The sequence below is a fragment of the Hippopotamus amphibius genome, chromosome 1 (genome assembly GCF_030028045.1).
Source record: "Hippopotamus amphibius kiboko isolate mHipAmp2 chromosome 1, mHipAmp2.hap2, whole genome shotgun sequence".
NCBI lineage: Eukaryota > Metazoa > Chordata > Mammalia > Artiodactyla > Hippopotamidae > Hippopotamus > Hippopotamus amphibius.
In genome coordinates, this window is record NC_080186.1 from 201,149,118 (window position 1) to 201,172,562 (window position 23,445).

At 37.1% G+C, this 23,445-nt stretch overlaps 1 protein-coding gene across 6 annotated transcripts in view; it reads left to right on the forward strand.

Annotated features, from left to right (window-relative positions):
• Positions 1–23,445, forward strand: part of KIAA0825 (KIAA0825 ortholog) — a 383,109-nt gene that overhangs the window by 81,867 nt on the left and 277,797 nt on the right. For all 6 annotated transcript variants that reach the window (XM_057739207.1, XM_057739203.1, XM_057739227.1 and 3 more), the window contains one exon: positions 21,736–21,897. In XM_057739207.1, the coding sequence (XP_057595190.1) occupies positions 21,736–21,897 (162 nt within the window). The remainder of the gene's footprint in view (positions 1–21,735; positions 21,898–23,445) is intronic.

A 23,445-nucleotide genomic window follows, 5' to 3' on the forward strand; every position in this document is an offset into this window, starting at 1 on the left:
CCAACAGAATGCATCTCAGCACTCAGCAGAGCATGGGTTCTTCTGTCTCAGGGGAGACAAGAGGCAGAGTGACAGGTAAGGAAAGAGTTTATTAGTATAGGACCCTGGTGAGAGATACAAGTGGACAGGCAAGGAGTGCTGCACCGAGAACTTAGTGGGCTACAGTTTTATAATCAAAGGAAAAGTGGGGAGGGGAGAAGACCACCTCCTTCCTCATTCTTGAGTACGCGTCATGCTACCATCATCAGTTCCTCCTCCACATCGGGCGGGGGAGGTTTCTTGTCCCTACCTGGTCAAACTCAGACTGTCATGCCGCAATGGAAATGAGCAAAAGGGCAGTAACATATTCTAAAATGTGGTAAATCATCTTAGGTTTCAGTGTAATGGCACCTTTCCCTATGTTTTTGTTATCAGTGTGCTCAGAGAAGCATATCCCAGGAGTTAATTATTTACTGACCTTATTAGGCAGGATGAGGGTCTCAGTCCACCATTGTTTTATTGTTTTGGGGGCATGTCTCATGATTCTGTTGCAAGGTTTTGTGGCTAAGCAAACCTGCTTTCTTGAGTCATCATTAACTTATGGGGTATACTATACTTTTTCCTTTAGTTATGATCCCTTAATAGGATTAACTATTTAATCAACTACTTTATCCCTTTATTCTGTCCCTATCACCTTCAAATCTAGGAGGCAAAAAGAACCCACAAAGCAATATGAGAGGAAAAAGGCTTATCATATCATATGAAATTAATCACCAAGTAATTTGTGTAAAACTTTAAGTATATGAGAAATTCAGAGAAGGGAGATTTTAATGTAAGAAAGAGCAACTAGAAACACTGTTTGGACTTGAATTTGGCCTTGAAAGACATGTAGACCTTGTATAGGCAGAAGTTAAGGAAAAGAGCTTCTTTTGCAGTTCAGACAGCAATGGCGGTCCCGCACCGTTTGCTGTGGCTTGTTAGAGACCATGAAGAGACCTGTGGCTGGAACATAGGAGCTGGTCCATGTATTAGCCAGGACTCTGAGCTTGCGGGCGGGTGTTCTTCCATTCCTCATCTCTGCTTCTTATGCAAAAAGGTGGGGGAGGGGAGCACTGATTAAAGAAGAATGTAGTAGTTCACACAATAGAAGAAAGAACTAAGCAATTAAACCTCTGTAAGGAGAGGAACTGGAGGATTTCTGGAGACCTTAGCAAATGGAACTTAGCTTTCAAGCTGTATTTCATTATTTGTTGTCTTGGTTTCTCCCCATGGAATGACTTCATTCTCAGGCCAGTTTCTCCACTCCATAGAGCAGGTGATCCCTGGCAGCTTCTTGCTTACATTCTAACAACTTCCCTGGTACCTCTGTTCAAAATATCTCAGAGAAGGCCTCTGAATAGCCAAGAGATCAACTTGTTACTAGAAGGGGAGAAAGGGTGCTGGGCAGACAAAAACTAAGGTGTCAGATAAATGGATGACTGAATGCATGATGTGATACCTAGCATAAGGACAGATTACACACAGAGTCTTGAAAACCTGTCTTTGATGTTTAAGTTATACATGGTAGTTCAACTTTTTTGAGCAGAAAAGTAACTTGAGAGAAGTGTTTAAGAAATAGAACTTGTCTAGTGATGTGTAAGATTACACTTCACTGAATGGGAGGAGAATATGAGGACACTGCCTAGAGGACCATTTTCTCTCAGATCTAAGTGTGAATTTTGATGAGAGTGTATCCTGAAGCAAAGCCTTAAACATTGAAAATAGGACGGCTAGGAGGGAGCACAAAAAAAAAAAAAAAAAAAAGAAATTGAGGGGGTGGGCAATAGAGTAATGGTTCTCAGAGTGTAGTTTCTAAATCAGCAGCAGCAGCCGCAGCACCTGGAGCGTGTTAAAAATATGAATTCTCGGGCTCCACCCCGGATTCACTGAATGCTAAGCTTTGGGGGCAGCCTGGCAATCTGTGTGTTCACAGCTCTCTAGGGAATTCTGGTGTATGCTCTCATTTGATCCTAAGATAGCGAGCACATTTAAAAAGCTACCTATGAGCTTTGTGACCTTGAGCAATTTATTTAACCTCTTCATACTTTCAAGGTACGTGCTAAAGTTAGTGCCTTCCTCACAGAGTTTAGAGGATTAGCATAAATGTACGGAAAAGTGTTTACAACAGTATCTGGCACAAAGTAAGCGTTCTGTGGTTATCATTGATAGAACCTGGTGTTTGAAAGAAAGATATACGTAAAAGATGATTCCCAGTTCTAGGTTGAGTATACATTGTTTCTTGTTGATGGACCAATATTGTCCATATTATTCTTGATGTGGATCTTAGAGTCTAGCTTTTCCTAGAAATCACCTCCTGCCTCCCATGGCACTTTGGTTTTCTTTCTATTTTTTTTTTATACATTTCCTTTTTCTTTTATTTATTTATTTAATTATTTTTATTTATTTGTTTATTGGCTGCATTGGGTCTTCATTGCTGCACGTGGGCTTTCTCTAACTGCAGTGAGCCGGGGCTACTCTTCGTTGCAGTGCATAGGCTTCTCATTGCGGTGGCTTCTTTTGTTGTGGAATATGGGCTCTAGGCACACGGGCTTCAGTAGTTGTGGCCCATGGCTTTAGTTGCTCCGAGGCATGTGGCATCTTCCCAGAACAGGGATCAAACCCGTGTCCTCTGCATTGACAGATGGATTCTTAATCCCTGCGCCATCAGGGAAGTCCCAGTACTTTGGTTGTCAACTGAAATTTAGTGTCATTGCTATTTTTCTTAAAGAGTATTTTCACATTGTCCCTCACTGATAAGTAACTTACCTTTTCTGAGCCTCTTTCCTCACTATGGTTTCAGTGACGATTAGAAATAACATATGTAAGGTTTTTTACCATATATTAGGTGTTGAATAAATGGTAGCTGTTAATTACCCTTATCTCCATTTCGTCTTGCCTATCCTTTTTAAACACGGTTTCTCCCTTTCTGTGTCAACGTGTCTGTGACTTTTTCTCTTTCTCATTCTTCCATCTCTTCTAAGGCAGAATTATCTCTCCTGTAAAAGGATAGTTAGTATTCTAGGCTTTGCAGGCCATACAGTCTCTGTCTTTACTACTCAACTCTCCCATTGTGGCTTAGAGCAGCCAGAGACAATATGTAAGTGAATTAGTGTGACTGTTCTCCAGTGAAATTTTGTGAACATTGAAACTTGAATTTCATATAGTTTTCATATGTCCTGAAATATTCTCCTTTTTAAAAATTTTCCCACCCATTTACAAAGAGAAAAGCCAGACTAAACCAGAGCTCACAGAGCATACCAGGACAGGTTGTGGGCCATATTTATCCTACAAACTATAAAGCCCCAATCTCTATTAGAGAGGACTGCCTCTCCCCTAGTCTCTCTCTGCCCTTCTCTCTTTCTCCCTTTCCATATATTATTTTTTTTAATTGCAGTACAGTTGATTTACCATGTTGTATTAGTTGCAGGTGTACAGCAAAGTGATTCAGCAGTATATACACATCTATATATGTATATATAGCTGAATCTATCTATATATGTATATTCTTTTTCAGATTCTTTTCCGCTATAGGTTATTACAAAATATTGAATATAGTTCCTTGTGCTATACAGTAGGTCCTTGTTATTTATCTATTTTATATATAGTAGTGTGTGTCTGTTAATCCCAAACTCCTAATTTATCGCCCCCCCCTTCCCCTTTGGAAACATGTTTGTTTTCTATGTCTGTGAATCTATTTCTGTTTTGTAAATAAGCTCATTTGTATCATTTTTTTAGATTCCACATATAAGTGATATCATATGATATTTGTCTTTGTCTGACTTACTTCAGTTAGTGTGATAAGCTCTAGGTCCATTCATGTTGCTGCAGATGGCATTATATCATTCTTTTTTATGGCTGAGTAATATTCCATTGCGTGTGTACATACCACATCTTCTTTATCCATTCCTCTGTCAATGGACATTTAGGTTGCATCCATGTCTTAAATATTGTAAATAGTGCTGCTATGGACATTGGGGTGCATGTATCTTTTCAAATTAGAGTTTTCATCTTTCCAGATATATGCCCAGGAGTTGGATTGCTGGATCATATAATAACTCTATTTTGTTTTTTAAGGAACCTCCGTACTGTTCTCCATAGTGGCTGCACCAATTTACATTCCCACCAACAGTGTAAGAGGGTTCCCTTTTCTCCACATCCTCTCCAGCATTTATTATTTGTAGACTTTTTGGTGTCTTTCTATCTACTCTTATCTTACTTTCTAATTTGTCACAACCCAGGCGCCAACAACACTGGGCCCAATGCAATGCAAGTTGAATTCTAAAGTATTTGTTTATTGAATGGTTTTATATTTTTATTACAATATAAAAATCAAGGACATCTGATATTTGTATATGCAAAGAAAAACCAAGTTCAGTTTAATTTTTCATGTTTTTTTTACTTACTTTTTTTCAATCAAAAGAAATATTTTCATGAAATAAACTGTAAAAGAACAACAGAGCCCAGCATTGGCCCTTTATATCAAAATAGGTTGACAATCAACTCCCGATGTCTTCAATTAGTTTTTTATCTGTGGCCTTTTCTCAGCTCTGAGTTTTTAATATATACTGAACCTAATGCCTTTTTTCTTGCCTGAACTTAAATAGTTGAAGAGAGAGAAATTTACTCGGAAAAGACTGGGGTGGCCGCAGGAGGTGATGGTGACTGGTATGAAGCATGGCCCTGGCTAGTCACCCCCATCCTGCTTTCAGAGTCCACTCCGTACCTCTCTCATGTCTGTTACCACCAGTGGTGTATGTCACATGGCTGCCTGGTGCATTATAGGTGTAAGGAAAATCTTTGTTGAGTTAGCAAGTGAAACCCAGTTAAAGATTTTTTTGTAGCTCATAGGCCTTTTGAGGGAAGATAGTGTAAAAGATGATATTTTCCCAAAGGGCTCCAACGTCATATTTGAAGTTTGAAGGAAATATGACTTTGCCTTTATGGCTGAATTAACTATTACTTAGGTGAAGAAGGCAGCTAAAAAGGTTAATAACTAAAAAATTTGCTCAATGAGGTGCAATCACACCTGGTAAATGGCTTCCTTAAGTCTAAGGCCCATACTACTCTCTGTTGGAATAATGAGCTCAGGAGTACAGGTTTCCGGGTGGGTATAAGATATTGCTATTATCACCATAGCTCTCTCTTTTCATTATTAATTTTAACATACCTTCATAGGCATTATAATTTGCCTACCTGATAAAAAAGTGTAAAGAGAATCTTACTCATTTTTTTAGTATAAAAGAGGAAAAATATTCAATCTCTTTTGAAAGGTTATGATTCAGTTGAAAAATATATTAGGAAGCATACTCGGCAGGTGTCTTAACTTAAATCCATCTTTTTGATGATGGCATTATTTTTATTCCAGTGCTAAATTTTTAAAATTAATTTTTAACATGTTATATTAAAAGCTGATAATATAACATCTCTATCATGGCATATTCTTTTAAAAAATGAAATATCAATTCTCAGATACAACCTTAGACTACAGTTAAAATGAATTGTTAACTTAGTTTAAGATTTTTCTATAGGTTAATTTTTGGTCATGATAATAGAATGTAACACCTATGATAAGAGATATAATTAACTGAACTCTAGCAATATTTGAGACTGAGAAAAGGATATTAGGAAGATATTTCATTAATAATGTGCCATTAGCATACAGTACTTAGAATTTAAACCCCATTTCATTACACTAGAGATATCTTTTTATTAAGATGTTCTTTGAAAGGGTCAGCATATCTACGTATTTATAACTGGGAGTTAAACCAGCATAAAACAAAGGTGAGCTGAGAAAATATTCAGAAATTTGTCCCGGGTACATTTCTCAATTTTGGCTGAATTCAAATGTAAGCCATTCTTTGATTAGCATCTTCAAATAACAGTGGCCACGTCAGGAGTCAGATGTTCTCTCTCATGTTCTCAGTCAGAAAAACAAAATAAGAAAGAAAATAGGAGAGGGACAGGAGTATTATACCCTTGGCAAATGAATGAGACGTCTGATCCCTTGTTAATGTAATACTGACAGCTTTTGCCAGAGAAGATGGAATGGAGTGTGGGAGAATTTTGTTATCATTTAGCAGTACATTTATGTAACATCCAGTGGAGCCAGTGTTGGCCTGGGAATCATAAAAGGGTGATAATAGAAGCAGTTTCTTTTTAGTTTTTCTCATTGACCCAGAATAGCTTCAAGATGACTTTATCTCCCCCCCCTTTTCAGCCAGTGTTATGTGAAGCAAGGAGTTATTTGCTATGTGGGCCCCTCCAAAGAGAACAGCAAATCTCCATGTCATGTGGGGGCTTTGGGTGAGTTGTGAAGATTTATTTCAAGCACAGTGGTTCTTTCTATCCACAGGTCTACCCGCCTTTAGACCATGATTACCAGTCTTGTCAATGGGTGCAAAATTAAGCATAACAGCTATCTTGGCCTAGAACAGTCAGAGAAAGAAGGTATAGAAAATGCAGATTTGGTGTATACTAGCAATTCAGTCTTTTCTAATAGAATGATTTGGTCATCATGTCCCACTATCAAAGCAGTAGCCACTTGGTACTAATCTGTGTGTTTATTTAAGTTATGAACAAGTAGAAGATTAGTTATTCCTCAGTTTGTTCCTTCACCTTATCTGGGACCTATGTCTTGGTAGGCAGACAATTGTCTCTGTAAATGTTTTGAGAACTTTTATCATATGGAAAGAGTGATAAGGAGATTATGAAGTAGAAGCTGGACCAAACCCATTCTTTTTGCAAAGGGACGTAGAAACTTCTAAAAGCTACAAGTCTCCTCAGTGGGGGGAAGACCTTGAGGCCTGCTCATCTGACTTCTCATCAAGTCAGGCAAACCAAGACAGAGGGCCTTAACCAGGTTGTCAGTGAGGCCCTAAGGCCTCAATGGATCTAGGAAACTTCTAGAATTATATGCAAAGCATCCTTTCTGTGAGCATAGGTGCATAGCTTATATTAGATCCTAAAAAAGATGATGGCCACACACACGTGAAAATAAAACCAATGTTTTTGAAGGGCTGACATAGCAAAGGAGCAGTGGAAGGTCTTGGAGTAGCGCTACCATTCAACTTTTATGAATGTTCAACCTTAGAGATGGAGCCTATTAAATAACAGTGATATTTAAAGTGGTTTACAGTGAAATAGGTCATTGATATAATCTTTATGGTTCTTTCTCCCCAAAATGCTTCCTGTTAAAATTGACATACAACAGTTAATGTTAAACTCATTTAATATTAGTATTTTACTAAAGAAGCTTGTTTATGGCAGGGAAAAAAGCCAAACAAAATGAGTTAAAAGCAAAGTCAAAACAAAAACAAACAAAGAAACCAAAATGAGCGAAAAGCAGTTGGTGTTGTCTCTGACACTCACTAGTGTGTATCATCCACTATGATGGATAATGGGAATACAGTAAAGGGGAAAAAAACTCTCTGCTTTCAGATTAAAGTTTCAGGAGACAACTCCCGTACTAATAATTATAAATAACAATAGCAAGTGCTAAAATAAAGATATGTGCAGGGTAAAATAGGGAGGAACATGGAGAATAGGAAACTAAGCTGGCCTAGGGTATGAGGGCAGGCTTCTCAGAGGTGGTGGTAATGGAATCACACATTCATACAGCCCTTATAACCTCTCAGGAACTGTCCTCCCATATTAACTCAGTTAAAACTTATACACTATTGAGGCAGAGAGAGACTAAGTAACTCACCAGAAGTCACACAACTAGTAGGAGGCAGTGGCAGGATTTAAACCCAGACCCTCCGGCTTATAATTCCACGTGTTAGCTACTCTGCTGTGCTACCTCTTGAGCTTCAGGCCGTGGTGCTAAGAGTAGCAGCATGCTGTGTAATACAATATGGAGGAAGAAACAAAAGTGGGGAAAAAGCTAAAGAGAGGGGGACTCCAACTTCCAGCTTCTAAGAGTTAAACACTTCCTGAATTCAAGTTCAGATTCGTTTACCTATTTGAGGCTCAGCTTTCCCTATCCATCTTCTCACCGTATAGAAGAAGAGTCCTGACACAACTGTGGGATATCTCAGTGTCTACATATTTATTGTGTCTGGTTGCACTTTTACTCAACTTTAAAGTTATTCACGTCCTCCTTTTAATCATTCATTTACTCATTCATTTACTCAGTTTATTTTAAAGTTTTAAGCTGTTTGTTTTGGGTAGTACGTATAGAAGCTTCCTTGAAAGAGATAAAAAATAATAAATTCAGTTTGGAAAACTAAGGTGGAAATATTCTTTGTCTTTCCCTCAAATGCTTTCCTAGTCATATAAATTTGAAAAATAACTAAAAGTTACAAAAATAATGCTGTAGAAGGAGGGGGATATTTCTTCTTAGTGTGTGTGACAAAAAGCAATGCCTTCAGGTCTTCCATGATTTCTATCTACTGACGAGGCTCCCATAAGGAAAAAGGGACTTAGTGTTTTCATTCTGCATCTTCCCCTGCTGTGTGGCTCCTTGCAAGCAGGCGCTCAAGGAGGCACAGGGCTCCTTCAGCCCACTGAACACCACAGTGTGCTCCAAAGCCCCACCTGCGCTCAGGAAGTGCCTTGGGTACTGGGAAAATACAGCTTGTTATTTGTTCCTAAGAAGTCTCTGCTGACTTCTTATTGTAACACTGTTAAAAAGTTCTCTTTACTGGAACAAATATCTTCCATTTGGATTATGTCATGAATTTCATGGAATAATGAGACTTTCAATAGCTTTTGTGTGTCACCTCTTTTTTACATCACTTGTCTGGTGACATCGAGAATACTTCCTCACTGAAAATGGATCCACTTACAGTCAATAATACGGTGGCTAGTGTTCATTTTTCTTGGGAAAACTAAAATGTGCACCTTTTATCCTATTATACTGATCCACCAGCTTCAGATTATCTGATTTTCTAGCTTCTCATTTTCTCCTGTATCTTAATGCTATTATTAACAAGAATTCTGTTGCTAATGGTTTCGGAAAATAATATGTGTACTTTCAGCCACAACCCACATTTTTATATTCTGTCTGATTTATCTGGACTTTGATATTTATTCCAAAAGCTGCTTTGTTGTGGATCAAATGTGAGAAGCTTTAATGTCCCTCTAGATTTATTTTCAATGTCCTTATTTTTGCTATAAGATAATGGAGTTAATATTTTAACTATTAGTTACTGAGTGAAAAATACTTCTAAGTATGTAATTTACAGTATATATTCTTTATGACTGATATACCTATATATATGTGCATGTGTGTGTGTGTGTGTGTCTATATAAATAGAGAGAGAGAAAAGACAGAGATCTGAGACAGAGATGGAGAAAAGAGAGATTTTCTATTTTTTTTAAGACAACAGTTCTGTGAATATCTGTGCATTTTTTAATGGTGGAGTTTTTTTCTGAAGTATCATTTTATTTTTAAACACAAAAAATTGTGTTTTAGTCAGTTGTATCAATATGCTTTATCAACTTACCATATCATCATTGTTTTTATATCCTTTTGCACACATTTTCTTTTTTAGAAATAATTTTAAACTCAATTTTGTTAAACAAAATACTAAAAAGTATATATATAATACTGTAATTATTTGTCTAATTTATTTATTGACTTACATCTTTAATTATTTACTGTTTTGAAGAATACATTTTAGGATTAGGTATGAAATCTTTGTTTTATATTTCTTTCTTTGTTAGATATTTCTAGGGATTTCATGCATTTTTTTTTAACTGGTATTTTTGAGTGTCCACTTTGTGTGCTGGGTTCTTAAGATACTATAGTGAATAAACTGGACATAGTCTCTGGACTCAAGGAAATCATGTTACAATTGTGATGAGTATGCCTAAAGAACTCTATGTTTTAGGTGTTTTTTTCTAGGAGCAGTTCTTCTTTTACCCAGAGCAAATGTATAGATAAATAATAATTTATTTATCTTAGAGTTTCCCTACAGTCATTCCATATTTCTTCCAGAAATGAAAAAAAATCATAAATAAATTTCTTGACCATGAAAAAAGTAGAGGGTTTTTGTTTTGTTTTTAATAGTCATTGATGTTTTATACAATAGCGTCTTTTTGGTTGACTTGCTAAGACCAAAATCCAAGTTTTCTGTTGCCTAGAGAGTGACTTTCAACCACAAGGGCTTTTAACTAGAGTTCATGGATCCCTTAGGCAGTGGTCTCAAACTTTCCAGTGCAGAAACCTCACTTGGAGCACTTGCTTAAAAGGGATCTGGAGATGACCTAGGAATTTGCATTTTTAATAAAACACAAGGTCCTGGACCATGCTGCTCTATGACAGCCATGGATGGACTTCAGGTGGTTCTGGTTAGCCCTGAAACCATGACTACTTGAATTTTTTTCAATAAGAGGGTCTATGAGGATTTAGAAGACTTTCATTAGTTTCTCAAGGGAGTCTGAAAAATACCATGATGCTATTAGCAAGGGCAGTTTATAAGTGGAAAACAGCAGCAACAAGAACCCACAGTGAAAGGCCTAACAATGGGAGAGAACACTACAAAGCAGCTATACTTCAGTAGGATATGATCCAGAGCAGTGTCCCCTAAGCAGTTATTTGAGAAAATCTTAGAAGCTAATAGATATGTGGGTAAACTGGTGTTCATTGATATAAAAAGTTTGAGAAACATTGTTTTTAATTTTTTTTAAATTTTATTATAGAAGTGAAAAGACTTTAGTATACTACTTTGCACTGTGAATCACTTAAAATTATATTTAGTATGTAGTAACTCCCAAGCTTATTTGATCACAGAACCCTTTACGAATGATTGTCAGTTTGAGAAATGCCCTTTAACAGCGGGACAGACATTAGTCCCTGAGTGCAGCACAAGAATAAGTAACTTTCATCATAACCGTGTCATGAAGAAAAATTTTAATTGTGTTCTAAATACTCTAAATAATACAATAGCGGAGAATTTTATATTTTAGAAAAGGGTTTTATTAAAATTATGTATAGAGGAAAAAACCTCAGCTATCTAGTTATTATTTAGATAAATTTATTCATTGTTAGTTGATGGTGAATTTAAATAATATCTTGCTCTAAAGTGGAAATTTAGTTTTCTTTATAATTTTCTTGGTATGTAGGAGAAATTTGTATTTCCTAAGAATCATAGAGCTCATTCTATAATAAAACAATAATCCTTATTTCATATATTTTATGACAATGATTGGTGGCCAGCTAAACATATTTGCCTGTAAACAGATAGGTCCAAAATTTCTTGAAGCAAGAAAGTTCTACAGTGATTTAAAAAAGAAAAAAGAAAGAAAGAAAGGTAAAGACCATATTGGCTTAAAGGGGGAAGGCAAATTTCTGGATTGATTATATCCAGATAAGATTTTATGGAGTGGTGACTTGGAGGAAGAGAACAAACGGAATCTTGAAAGGAGGGAAAGGAGATTAATTTCGTGAAGGCAAAAGTAAAGGGAACTCCTGCTGGTGGAAACCATTCCTAGTGTAGTTGACAGTGAAAGTCTAAGGAAGAGAAAAATAGATATGCTTGAGCAGGCAGAAATCATGAGCTGAGGTGTGATGATTAAACACTAGTCCTGTGAGATACCGTGGGGGCGGAAATAAAAGAAGTAAGCTTGGGAAATGCTATTTCATCCTTTGTGTTTTATTTTGCTTTAATTGGACTTTCACAAAATGAATTCATCACAAATTATTTTCCCCATAAATTAACCTCAAAATGCCCCTTGGGAGAACACTGAGCTAATAGTTATAGGAAATAAGAACTACTGCTTAATGGACCTCTATCATAATCATTGCTTTTTGGGGACAAAATGATTAGATTTAGGCCATACATATTATTCTATCCTCTTTCATTATTAAGTTATACTGATCCATGGATTGGAATAGATTTACCTTTCAATATTGTTACATTTCTGGAATACAAGATCCTTCTAAATCCAGGTCACAAAGGTAAAACCTTTTCCTATAGAATCCTCAGACCCTACATATTTTTAAACAAGTAGCACTGTTAGGCTATATATATTTATATATATATAATTATATATTTATATATATATATAATTCTTACAGATTGGGGAGGTGGCTTTTTTGCTTACTTTGTAAACATTCACAATATTTCCAACTTAGAATTGAGCTACACAAAGCCTGCGTTTAATTTCTAGCCAAACTATTAAAGAATTAGGAAGGATTCTTAAAGTTTTTGAAACTTTGCCTTTTAAACAATTTTAGTTCCAAAAGGAACATCTTTATGATTTAGATTAGACCAGCTTCCATCTACAGGCCAAATGAGAACCAAGTAACAGATAAATGAATCATAATATATTTGTTCTCCTTTCTCTTCATTTTTGGGTCATGATTTTAATGGCAAAACCCTAGTTATGCATGCTGGTTCTACACACTTATGGCATGCCTCTGAGAGACTAGTAGATATGAGTAGGGATGTTTAGAGATATGTCTTTCGTATATGTGGGGCTAACATTAATGTAGAGGTGAAATAGAGTTTTTGTAAGTACTTACAGATTTTTTTAAGCCTTTTTTACTCTTTAAGAATGGGACTAAATTCCACAGTTTAAGTTGGCTGACTTGTGTTTCTCATACTATCTGCAAAGATACCATGACATTTTTGGTTCTATATCATATGAAAGACTGTATCACATGGCTACAAATTTGATGCCAACATTTTAAAGTTTCAGTTAAGTAAAGTGGATTACCCATAAAATTGTTACATTTCTGGAACCTTCCTTCTAAATCTGTCTGTCACCTTCCTTCTAAATCCATGTGACGAAGGTAATCTTTTCTTCACATGGAATCACCAGACGTTATATCATTTCTAAGTAGCACTCGATATTTTCTCTCCAAAGACACTTTAAATGCTTACTTTCTAAAAGTTTACAAATTTTCCATTTTGTAATTAATCCAGGAGACACTTCCTAAATACATGTTTTAAGAAATGACAATCAAAAAGGATTTTTTTTAATCCTTGAAAATTTGGTCAAAAATACCATTTAGTGAGGTCAATCTTTTTCGCCATACTCTTTTTTTTTTTCTTTTTTTTTGGCACACGGGCTTGGTTGCTCCGCGGCATGTGGGATCTTCCGGGAGCTGGGATCGAACCCGTGATCTCTGCATTGGCAGGCAGATTCTTAACCACTGCGCCACCTAGGAAGCCCTTTCGCCATACTCTTACTTTTTTTTTTTTTTTTTTTTTTTTTTTTTAATTATCTTTTTTTTTTTTTTTTTTTTTAATTTTTATTTTTTTTTTTTTTGGGGGGTACACCAGGTTCAATCAACTGTTTTTATACACACATCCCCATATTCCCTCCCCTCCCCGACGCCCCCCCTCGATTCCCCCCCACCCTCCCCGCCCCAGTCCTCTAAGGCATCTTCCATCCTCGAGTTGGACTCCCTTTGTTATACAACAACTTCCCACTGACTATTTTACAGTTGGTAGTATATATATGTCTGTACTACTCTCCCGCTTCTTCTCAGTTTCCCCTTCACCCCCCGCCCCCTCCCATACCTCGAGTTCTCCAGTCCATTCCCTGTATCTGCTTCCCTGTTCTTGTCACTGAGTTCATCAGTACCATTTTTAGATTCCGTATATGTGAGTTAGCATACAATATTTGTCTTTCTCTTTCTGACTTACTTCACTCTGTATGACAGATTGTAGTTCTATCCACCTCATTACATATAGCTCCATCTCATCCCTTTTTATAGCTGAGTAATATTCCATTGTATATATATGCCACATCTTCTGTAGCCATTCATTTGTTGATGGGCATTTCGGTTGCTTCCATGTCCTGGCTATTGTAAATAGTGCTGCAATAAACATGATGGTACAAGTTTCTTTTGGGATTATGGTTTTCTTTGGGTATATGCCCAGGAGTGGGATTACTGGATCATATGGTAGTTCTATTTGTAGTTTTTTAAGGAACCTCCAAATTGTTTTCCATAGTGGCTGTACCAACTTACAGTCCCACCAACAGTGCAGGAGAGTTCCCTTTTCTCCACACCCTCTCCAACATTTGTTGTTTCCAGACTTTGTGATGATGGCCATTCTGATTGGTGTGAGGTGATACCTCATTGTGGCTTTGACTTGCATTTCTCTGATGATGAGTGATGTTGAGCATCTTTTCATGTGTGTGTTGGCCATCTGTATGTCTTCTTTGGAGAAATGTCTATTTAGGTCTTCTGCCCATTTGTGGATTGGGTTATTTGCTTTTTTGGTATGAAGCTGCATGAGCTGCTTGTATATTTTGGAGGTTAATCCTTTGTCCGTTGTTTCATAGGCAATTATTTTTTCCCATTCTGAGGGTTGCCTTTTAGTCTTGTTTATGGTTTCTTTTGCTGTGCAAAAGCTTTTAAGTTTCATGAGGTCCCATTCGTTTATTCTTGATTTTATTTCCATGATTCTAGGAGGTGGGTCAAAAAGGATGTTGCTTTGATGTATGTCAAAGAGTGTTCTGCCTATGTTTTCCTCTAGGAGTTTGATAGTGTCTGGCCTTATATGTAGGTCTTTAATCCATTTGGAGTTTATTTTTGTGTATGGTGTTAGGAAGTGTTCTAATTTCATTCTTTGACATGTTGCTGTCCAATTTTCCCAGCACCACTTATTGAAGAGGCTGTCTTTTTTCCATTGTATACTCGTGCCTCCTTTGTCAAAGATAAGGTGCCCATATGTGTTTGGGCTTACTTCTGAGTTCTCTATTCTGTTCCATTGATCTTCCTTTCTATTTTTGTGCCAGTACCATACTGTCTTGATCACTATGGCCTTGTAGTATAGTTTGAAGTCAGGAAGCCTGATTCCACCAACTCCATTTTTCCTTCTCAAGATTGCTTTGGCTATTCGGGGTCTTTTGCGTTTCCATACAAATCGTAAGATTTCTTGCTCTAGTTCTGTGAAAAATGCCATTGGTAATCTGATCGGGATTGCATTAAATCTGTAAATTGCTTTGGGTAGTACAGTCATTTTCACGATGTTGATTCTTCCAATCCAGGAACATGGTATATCCCTCCATCTGTTTATGTCATCTTTGATTTCTTTCATCAATGTCTTAAAGTTTTCTGCATACAGATCTTTTGCCTCCTTAGGCAGGTTTATTCCTAGGTATTTTATTCTTTTGGTTGCAATGGTGAATGGGAGAGTTTCCTTAATTTCTCTTTCTGCTCTTCCGTTGTTAGTGTATAGGAATGCAAGAGATTTCTGTGCATTAATTTTGTATCCTGCTACTTTACTAAACTCATCAATTAGTGCTAGCAGTTTTCTGGTAGAGTCTTTAGGGTTTTCTATATATAGTATCATGTCATCTGCAAAGAGTGATAATTTTACTTCTTCTTTTCCAATTTGGATTCCTTTAATTTCTTTTTCTTCTCTGATTGCTGTGGCTAACACTTCCAAAACTATGTTGAATAACAGTGGTGAGAGTGGACACCCTTGTCTTGTTCCTGTTCTTAGAGGGAATTCTTCCAGTTTTTCTCCATTGAGAACAATGTTGGCTTTTGGTTTGTCATATATGGCTTTTATGATGTTCAGGTAATTTCCTTCTATGCCCATTTTCTGGAGAGCTTTTATCATAAATGGATGTTGAACTTTGTCAAAAGCTTTTTCTGCATCTATTGAAATGATCATATGGTTTTTATCCTTCAATTTGTTGATATGATGTATCACGTTGATTGATTTGCGTATATTGAAGAATCCTTGCATCCCAGGGATAAACCCCACTTGATCGTGGTGTATGATTTTTTTAATGTGCTGTTGCAGTCTGTTAGCTAGTATTTTGTTGAGGATTTTTGCATCTATATTCATCAGTGATATTGGTCTGTAGTTTTCTTTTTTTGTGACATCTTTGCCTGGTTTTGGTATCAGGGTGATGGTAGCCTCATAGAATGAGTTTGGGAGTGCTCCGCCTTCTGCAATATTTTGGAAGAGTTTGAGAAGGATAGGTGTTAACTCTTCTCGAAATGTTTGATAGAATTCGCCTGTGAATCCATCTGGTCCTGGGCTTTTGTGTGTTGGGAGATTTTTAATCACTGCCTCAATTTCTGTACTTGTGATTGGTCTGTTCATGGTTTCTATTTCTTCCTGGTTCAGTCTTGGAAGATTGTATTTTTCTAAGAATGTATCCATTTCTTCCAGGTTATCCAATTGATTGGCATATAGTTGCTTGTAGTAGTCTCTCATGATGTTTTGTATTTCTGAGGTGTCCGTTGTGACTTCTCCTTTTTCATTACTAATTCTGTTGATTTGCATCTTCTCCCTTTTTTTCTTGATGAGTCTGGCTAATGGTTTATCAATTTTGTTAATCTTCTCAAAGAACCAGCTTTTAGTTTTATTTATTTTTCTTATGGTTTCTTTCCTTTCTTTTTCATTTATTTCTGCTCTGATCTTTACGATTTCTTTCCTTCTGCTCACTTTGGGGTTTCTTTGTTCTTCTTTCTCTAGTTGTTTGAGGTGTAAGGTTAGGTTGTTTATTCGATCATTTTCTTGTTTCTTAAGGTAGGACTGTATTGCTATAAACTTCCCTCTTAGAACTGCTTTTGCTGCATCCCATAGGTTTTGGGTTGTTGTGTTTTCGTTGTCATTTGTTTCTAGATACTTTTTGATTTCCTCTTTGATTTCTGTAGTGATTCCTTGGTTGTTTAATAGTGAATTGTTTAGCCTCCATGTGTTTGTATTTTTTGCAGTTTTTTTCCTGTAATTGATATCTAGTCTCATGGCATTGTGGTCTGAGAAGATGCTTGATATGATTTCAATTTTCTTGAATTTGCTGAGGTTTGATTTGTGACCCAAGATGTGATCTATCCTGGAAAATGTTCCGTGTGCACTTGAGAAGAAAGTGTAGTCTGTCGTTTTTGGATGGAATGTCCTATAAATATCAATTAAGTCGAGATGGTCTAATGTGTCATTTAAAGCTTGTGTGTCCTTATACATTTTCTGTTTGGATGATCTGTCCATTGATGTAAGTGGGGTGTTCAAGTCTCCCACTATAATTGTGTTCCTGTCGATGTCCCCTTTTATAGCTGTTAGCATTTGCCTTATGTATTGAGGTGCTCCTATATTGGGGGCATAGATATTTACCATTGTGATATGTTCTTCTTGGATGGATCCCTTGATCATTATGTAGTGCCCTTCCTTGTCTCTTTTAATAGTCTTTACTTTCAAGTCTAATTTGTCTGATATGAGTATTGCTACTCCAGCTTTCTTTTGACTTCCATTTGCATGGAATATCTTTTTCCATCCCTTCACTTTCAGTCTATATGTATCCCTTGGTCTGAAGTGGGTTTCTTGTAGGCAGCATATAGAAGGGTCTTGTTTTTGTATCCATTCAGCCAGTCTGTGTCTTTTGGTTGGAGCATTTAATCCATTTACATTTAAAGTGATTATTGACATGTGTGTTCCAATTACCATTTTCTGAATTGTTTTGGGTTTGTATTTGTAGGTGTTTTCCTTTTCTTGTGTTTCCTACTTAGAGAAGTTCCTTTAGCACTTGTTGTAAGGCTGGTTTGGTGGTGCTGAATTCTCTTAACTTTTGCTTGTCTGGAAAGCTTTTGATTTCTCCCTCAAATCTGAATGAGATTCTTGCTGGGTAAAGTATTCTTGGCTGTAGGTTTCTCTCTTTCAGGACTTTCAGTATATCCTGCCATTCCCTTCTGGCCTGCAGAGTTTCTGTAGAAAGGTCAGCTGTTATCCTGATGGGTTTTCCCTTATATATTGTTTGTTGCTTTTCTCTTGCTGCTTTTAATATTCTTTCTTTGTGTTGAATTGTCGTTAGTTTGATTAATATGTGTCTTGGTGTATTTCTCCTTGGGTTTATTCTGTATGGGACTCTCTGTGCTTCTTGGACTTGGTTCATTATTTCCTTTCCCATGTTGGGGAAGTTTTCCACTAGAACCTCTTCAAATATTTTCACAGACCCTTTCTTGTTTTCTTCTTCTTCTGGGATGCCTATAATTCGAATGTTGGTACGTTTAAGGTTATCACTGAGGTCTCTGAGGCTGTCTTCTAGTCTTTTTATTTTTTTATCTTTTTCCTGCTCTGTGGCGTTTATTTCTTCCATTCTATCTTCCAACTCACTTATTCGTTCTTCTGCCTCAGTCATTCTGCTGGTTAGAGCATCTAGAGTATTTTTAATTTCAGTTATTTTGTTATCCATTGCTGTTTGTTTTTCTGAGTTCTTATGAACTGTTTCTTGTACTTTCTCTAATTTGTTATCGAGATTTTGTATCATTTTTACTATCATTACTCTAAATTCTTTTTCAGGCATTTTTCCTATTTCCTCCTCATTTATTTGGTCTTGTGGGTTTTTTTCCTGCTCCTTTGCCTGCATGGTGTTTCTTTGTTTCCTCATGGTTGTCCAAGCTTTTGGGGTTGCTTGTCCTGGTGATAGAGGTGTTTATAGAAGACTGTCCAAGCCTCAGACTAATGTCCAAGTATTGGATTAGACGAATATTCAGTCTAGGAAACACATACATGTATAAGACACACAATTATTGAATCCGTTAGGACATAAGGCTCTAGAAAGACCTGACAGAACCCCAGTGTGCTATCAGATATTCAGAGAGAAACCCAGCAGAAATTGACAACTGAAACAGAACAAATCAGAGACAAAAGCAAAAGCAAACAAACAACAAATAACACCCTACACATACAAACATCAATCCAGGGAGATTTTGTAAGCTAGGATCAAATATAGAAATGAGCTGGAGTACCACCAGAGAGAATGGAGATTCTCAGAATGTAATTAGACAACTGTACTAAGAACTAAGATAAAGACAAAAGCCTAATATTAATACCAAGGCAGTGCATCATCTGGAGAATAGAGCAAGGAGTCTGAGCAGACCGATAGTGTTGCTTATAAGTATGTTAAGATAAAATACACTTAAAATGGCTGGAAGAAAGGGGAACAGAAGAGCGTAATGTGGTTGGAAATATGCAAAGAAAAAGAAAGGAATAGAAGTGTATAAAAGAAAGGGATGAAAGGAAAGTATGAAAGATATTTTGTCCGTACTACCAAAAACTTAGCTAGATATAGAAGTATTTTAAAAGGCAAAAAAAAAAAAAAAAAAAAGAGTAAAAAATATCCTTATAAAATTATGTTGTAAAACTTGTAGATCCCTTAGGGCTAAGATCGTATTTAATAAATCAAAAAAAAAAAAAAAAAAAAAAAAAAGAGAGAAAGAAAAAAAAAAAAAAAAAAAATCCAGAACTGATCCCCGAATGGACCAGTTCAATAGGTATTGATACTACTATTTCTGTTTCCTTAGCGTCTCAGCTGTAAGTGTCCTTTTCCTTGCCTTGGGTTTTTTTTTTGCGTTATTCTGTGACCAGCAGAGGTTCCTTTATTGTTCGTCTGTAAGCCTCGGTGTGTGGGGAGGGAGAGGGTGCAATAGTGGCTCCTTCTCCTGGGAGGGAGTGAGCAGTGGCGCACTGTTGCTTCAGTCAGGCTTGGAGGTGCCTGTTGCAGAGGGCGCTGGTGGCTCAGGCGTACACAGAAAGTCTTAGAGTTGGGCCTCTCTCGGGGTTTTTTCTTTTTGATGCCGGTTTTTTTTTTTTTTTCTCTCGGCAGCCTCCCTGCTGCTGGCGTTGCAAGGAGTTTTAATCTAGCCCCGCCCGAGCGCCTGAGGGTGCTTGTTATCCCTGAGCACCTTATGTGGCCCCGCAGGGCGTCTCTCCGCTGCCTGTTGCAGAGGCGCAGAAAGAGAGAGAGAGGCTATGCGCGCGGCTCCTCCTCCCCGCCCGGGAGCCTGCAGCCTCCAGCCGCCATCATGGCCGGGCAGCTCTCAGGGATCGGCACTCCTCTCCGCGGACCTCCTCCCTCCTGTCCTCTCGGTCCGTCACCCTACCGGCAACAATGTTTCTCCCCCTGAACCAGCTCTCCGGTTCCCACGCTCCCGCTCCTGGACCCTCCGTTCAGCCGCGGATCGATGTCTCGGTCCGGGAACGCTGAGCTGCGCTGCGGACCCTCCGTATGTTTCTCACTCCCTCCCGTCTGCCACAGCTCCGCCGCTTCACCCTCTTTGAGCCCTCGTAGATGCCTCCCTACCGGCTATGTCAGGTTCTCCGCAGCCGTTTCCGGTGTCCGAGGCCGTCTGCTGGTGTTCAGCTGGTTCTCTGTGGGAATGACTGTGTCCTTCCGTGCATTCCCAATGCATCTGTGGAGAGGGATGCACTCCACGTCTCTCTACTTCGCCGCCATCTTTTTCTCTCCGCCATACTCTTAAGGAGTATAAGTTGTTTTTTTTTTAAACCTATGTTTAAAAACATAAGTAGTGTGTGACCACAAGTAATATAACTATAAGAGGAAAAAAATCAATCTTTGAGTTGTATTTTTCTTAGGAAAGCAATGGATACTGCAATTATTTAGACCAAAATTATTCTCTTTTAATTTTTTTTTTAGTACATGAGTAGGTTGGGTTTTTTTGTTTTTTTGTTTGTTTGTTTTGACTGCGTTGGGTCTTCGTTGCTGCATTTAGACTTTCTCTAGTTGCAGTGAGCAGGGGCTACTGTTCGTTGTGGTGCGCGGGCTTCTCATTGCAGTGGCTTCTCTTGTTGCAGAGCACGGGCTCCAGGCATTTGGGCTTCAGTAGTTGTGGCACATGCACTCAGTAGTTGTGGCTCATGGGCTCAGTAGTTGTGGCTCACGGGCTCAGTAGTTGTGGCTCATGGGCTCTAGGGTGCAAGCTCAGTAGCTGTGATGCTCAGGCTTAGTTGCTCTGTGGCACATGGGATCTTCCTGGACCAGGGCTCGAACCCTTGTTCCCTGCATTGGCAGGCGAATTCTTAACCACTGCACCACTAGGGAAGTCCAGACCAAAGTTATTTTTAAATATGATTTCATGAATTATATAATCTAGATTCAATAATTAACTTGCTTCTTTTTATTGATCTAGGAACAACACTTTTAAGGTCTTGAAGACATATCCTTTATCTAGTCTTTTTTTCTTTTAAATTTTTATTTTAATTTCAGACTTTAAAAAATATCAGATTCTCCAAAAGTTAATATTTTACCACATTTCCAAATTTGCATTCTCTGTCTCTTAAAACAATTTCTCTTTCTGAACTGAGAATAAATTACAGGTATTTACCCTTATATACTTCAGTGTGCATTTCTTAAGAACAGGACATTCTCTTTCATAACCACAGTATAGTTGTCTAAATCAGAAAATTAATAGTCATGCAATAATAGCATTAGATTTTAGATCTTACTCAGATTTCATCAAATTACCCTAATAATGTCCTTTATAATAAGATAAAATAAAATACTGATCATGTATTGATTTCAGTTGTCATGTCTTTTTAGATTCCTCTTGACTAGAACATTTCCTAGTCTTTGTGTTTCCTGACATGACACTTTTGAAGAGTACAGACCAGTTATTTTGTAGAAAGTCCCTCCGTTTAGGTTTGTCTGATATTTCCTTGTGACTAGATTCAAATTAAGCCAGACCTTAAAAAAATAGAATTGTATAAGATGTGATTTTATAATGACAAATCACATTCCTGTTAATAAGTCTGAAATTTAACATAATTATTTAATTGTCGTGTTTGCATCAAACAGAATACTTATCTCCAGCTTCCTCGGGGTGGGGGGGGGCAGTGGGGGGAGAGATGCTCCCAGGAGATTTTACATGTATTTCCTAAAGAACAAACTTGGTTTAATTATTAAGGATCTTGTTAGTTTTGATGGTTTAAGGAATCATAGGCTGTTCTAATATTGAATGAGAAGACACAAAACGTGTTGAATAGTATTGATCTGCTCTTTTCACAGTTACTCCTGAATGCCCACAGAATGGAAGAAACTTTTTCCTCTCCTTCGATGAACTCAAGTTCTTATCACAGCTCATAAAATCCTTTTTGAAGCTGGAAAAAAATGTTCAGGAATTGTTTGAAGAAATGTTTTTATGGCTCAAGATACCCAGGAATACTTCAGGTAATATGGTCTTCTGCAAATCTATAATTCTATTTTTGCTTCCTGCTATTGAATCTATGCCATTACCCGAAAAAAAGAAAATACATGACAGAATTCTTTAAATAAACATCAAGTATAAAGCACACCATGAAATTACATTTTTATCCTTTATACGTTGTAAATGCCATGGTTTTAATTGACAAAGCATCATAAGTCAATTTTGGATAATTGTCTTTAGTTAAAATTAGATTAATTTTTTTTTAACTCAAAGAAACACAGCCTGGCCTGTGGAAAGAACAAGCAGACCTGATGGTCTAGTAGCTGTGCTACACGTTCTCTGTTTTCATTTCTATATTTATAAAGATTTTCATCTATATCACAGTGGAACATGCAAAGTTCTCTTTTACATAATACCACATATCATTTTAAGGAGAATAAATTTGAATAATGGCTGTATTTGCAAAAGAAGGTGAGAGGTGAGAGAAGCAAGTGATTAACAATCGATCTGCAAATTTCAAAACAAAATGATTTCTTAGTGAAGAATTACATTTAGTTTAATATATTTATTTTTGTATTTCTTTATTTACCTAGCCTTGGTAAATAATGTTAGAAAAGTTATAGGATTGGAGTTTGTTTTATGTTAAGCTTAACTTACTGGCCTTCTATGTTTCAGGTTAAGTTTAAATAACACTATTAAATTATAAAATAAATAATGTAGATTGTTTTTTCCAAATTTGGATATAATTTGAAGAGAAATGTGTGGAATATAGATTTTGGAATCTGACCAAAAATAAAAATCGTGAGAAAATAATAAACACATAGGACAGATGATATGAAAATTAAAAGACAATGAAAAAGTAGATTTATTAGGAGATAATGAGAGCACTAGAGGGACTTCTGGATGGAACTAACTGGATCAAAGAGAGATCTGAATAGAGAAATATAACGTCCTAATTTTTGACAAAAATTTATTGGTGCCACGAGCAATTGACACTTGGTGTTGGTACTCATCTATCATGCCTGCCTGAGATTTGGCATCTCTCATCCACATCTCTAGCAGATCTCTTCTGAGGTGTAGGTCAAGAAACAGAGTGAACCCTGTAGCATCTAGATCCCTATCCATTTGGATTTATCTTGTATTGGTCCTAGGCCAGGCCCTTGAGAAACCTCAGTTCTGAGAACTTAGTTCTTCTTAAGGGCAGCATAAATTCAAAACTAGAATTGTGTAAGAGGTAATGCAAAGCAAAACTTACATTGCCAAGAATTGAAGCAAAGATTTGACATACAGATTTCAGGAAAAAGGAGAAAGAGAAAAAGCTGGTTCAACTGCACTGGATTGAGATCAAGCAGTGTTGAGACTTGCAAATACTGCATATTTGAGAGCAATAGCTGTGATTGTCGAATAAAATCAACAGAGAAAATATATAATTATGCCACAATATACTGTCTTACTCCAAATTTGTCATCACATAAGCAGCGTAGCAGATAAAAACAACTTCAATATCCCATTAATAATAGCATACATAGTATGTGGAAGGCAATTTGAAGGCCAGCTGTAAGAAATGTCAA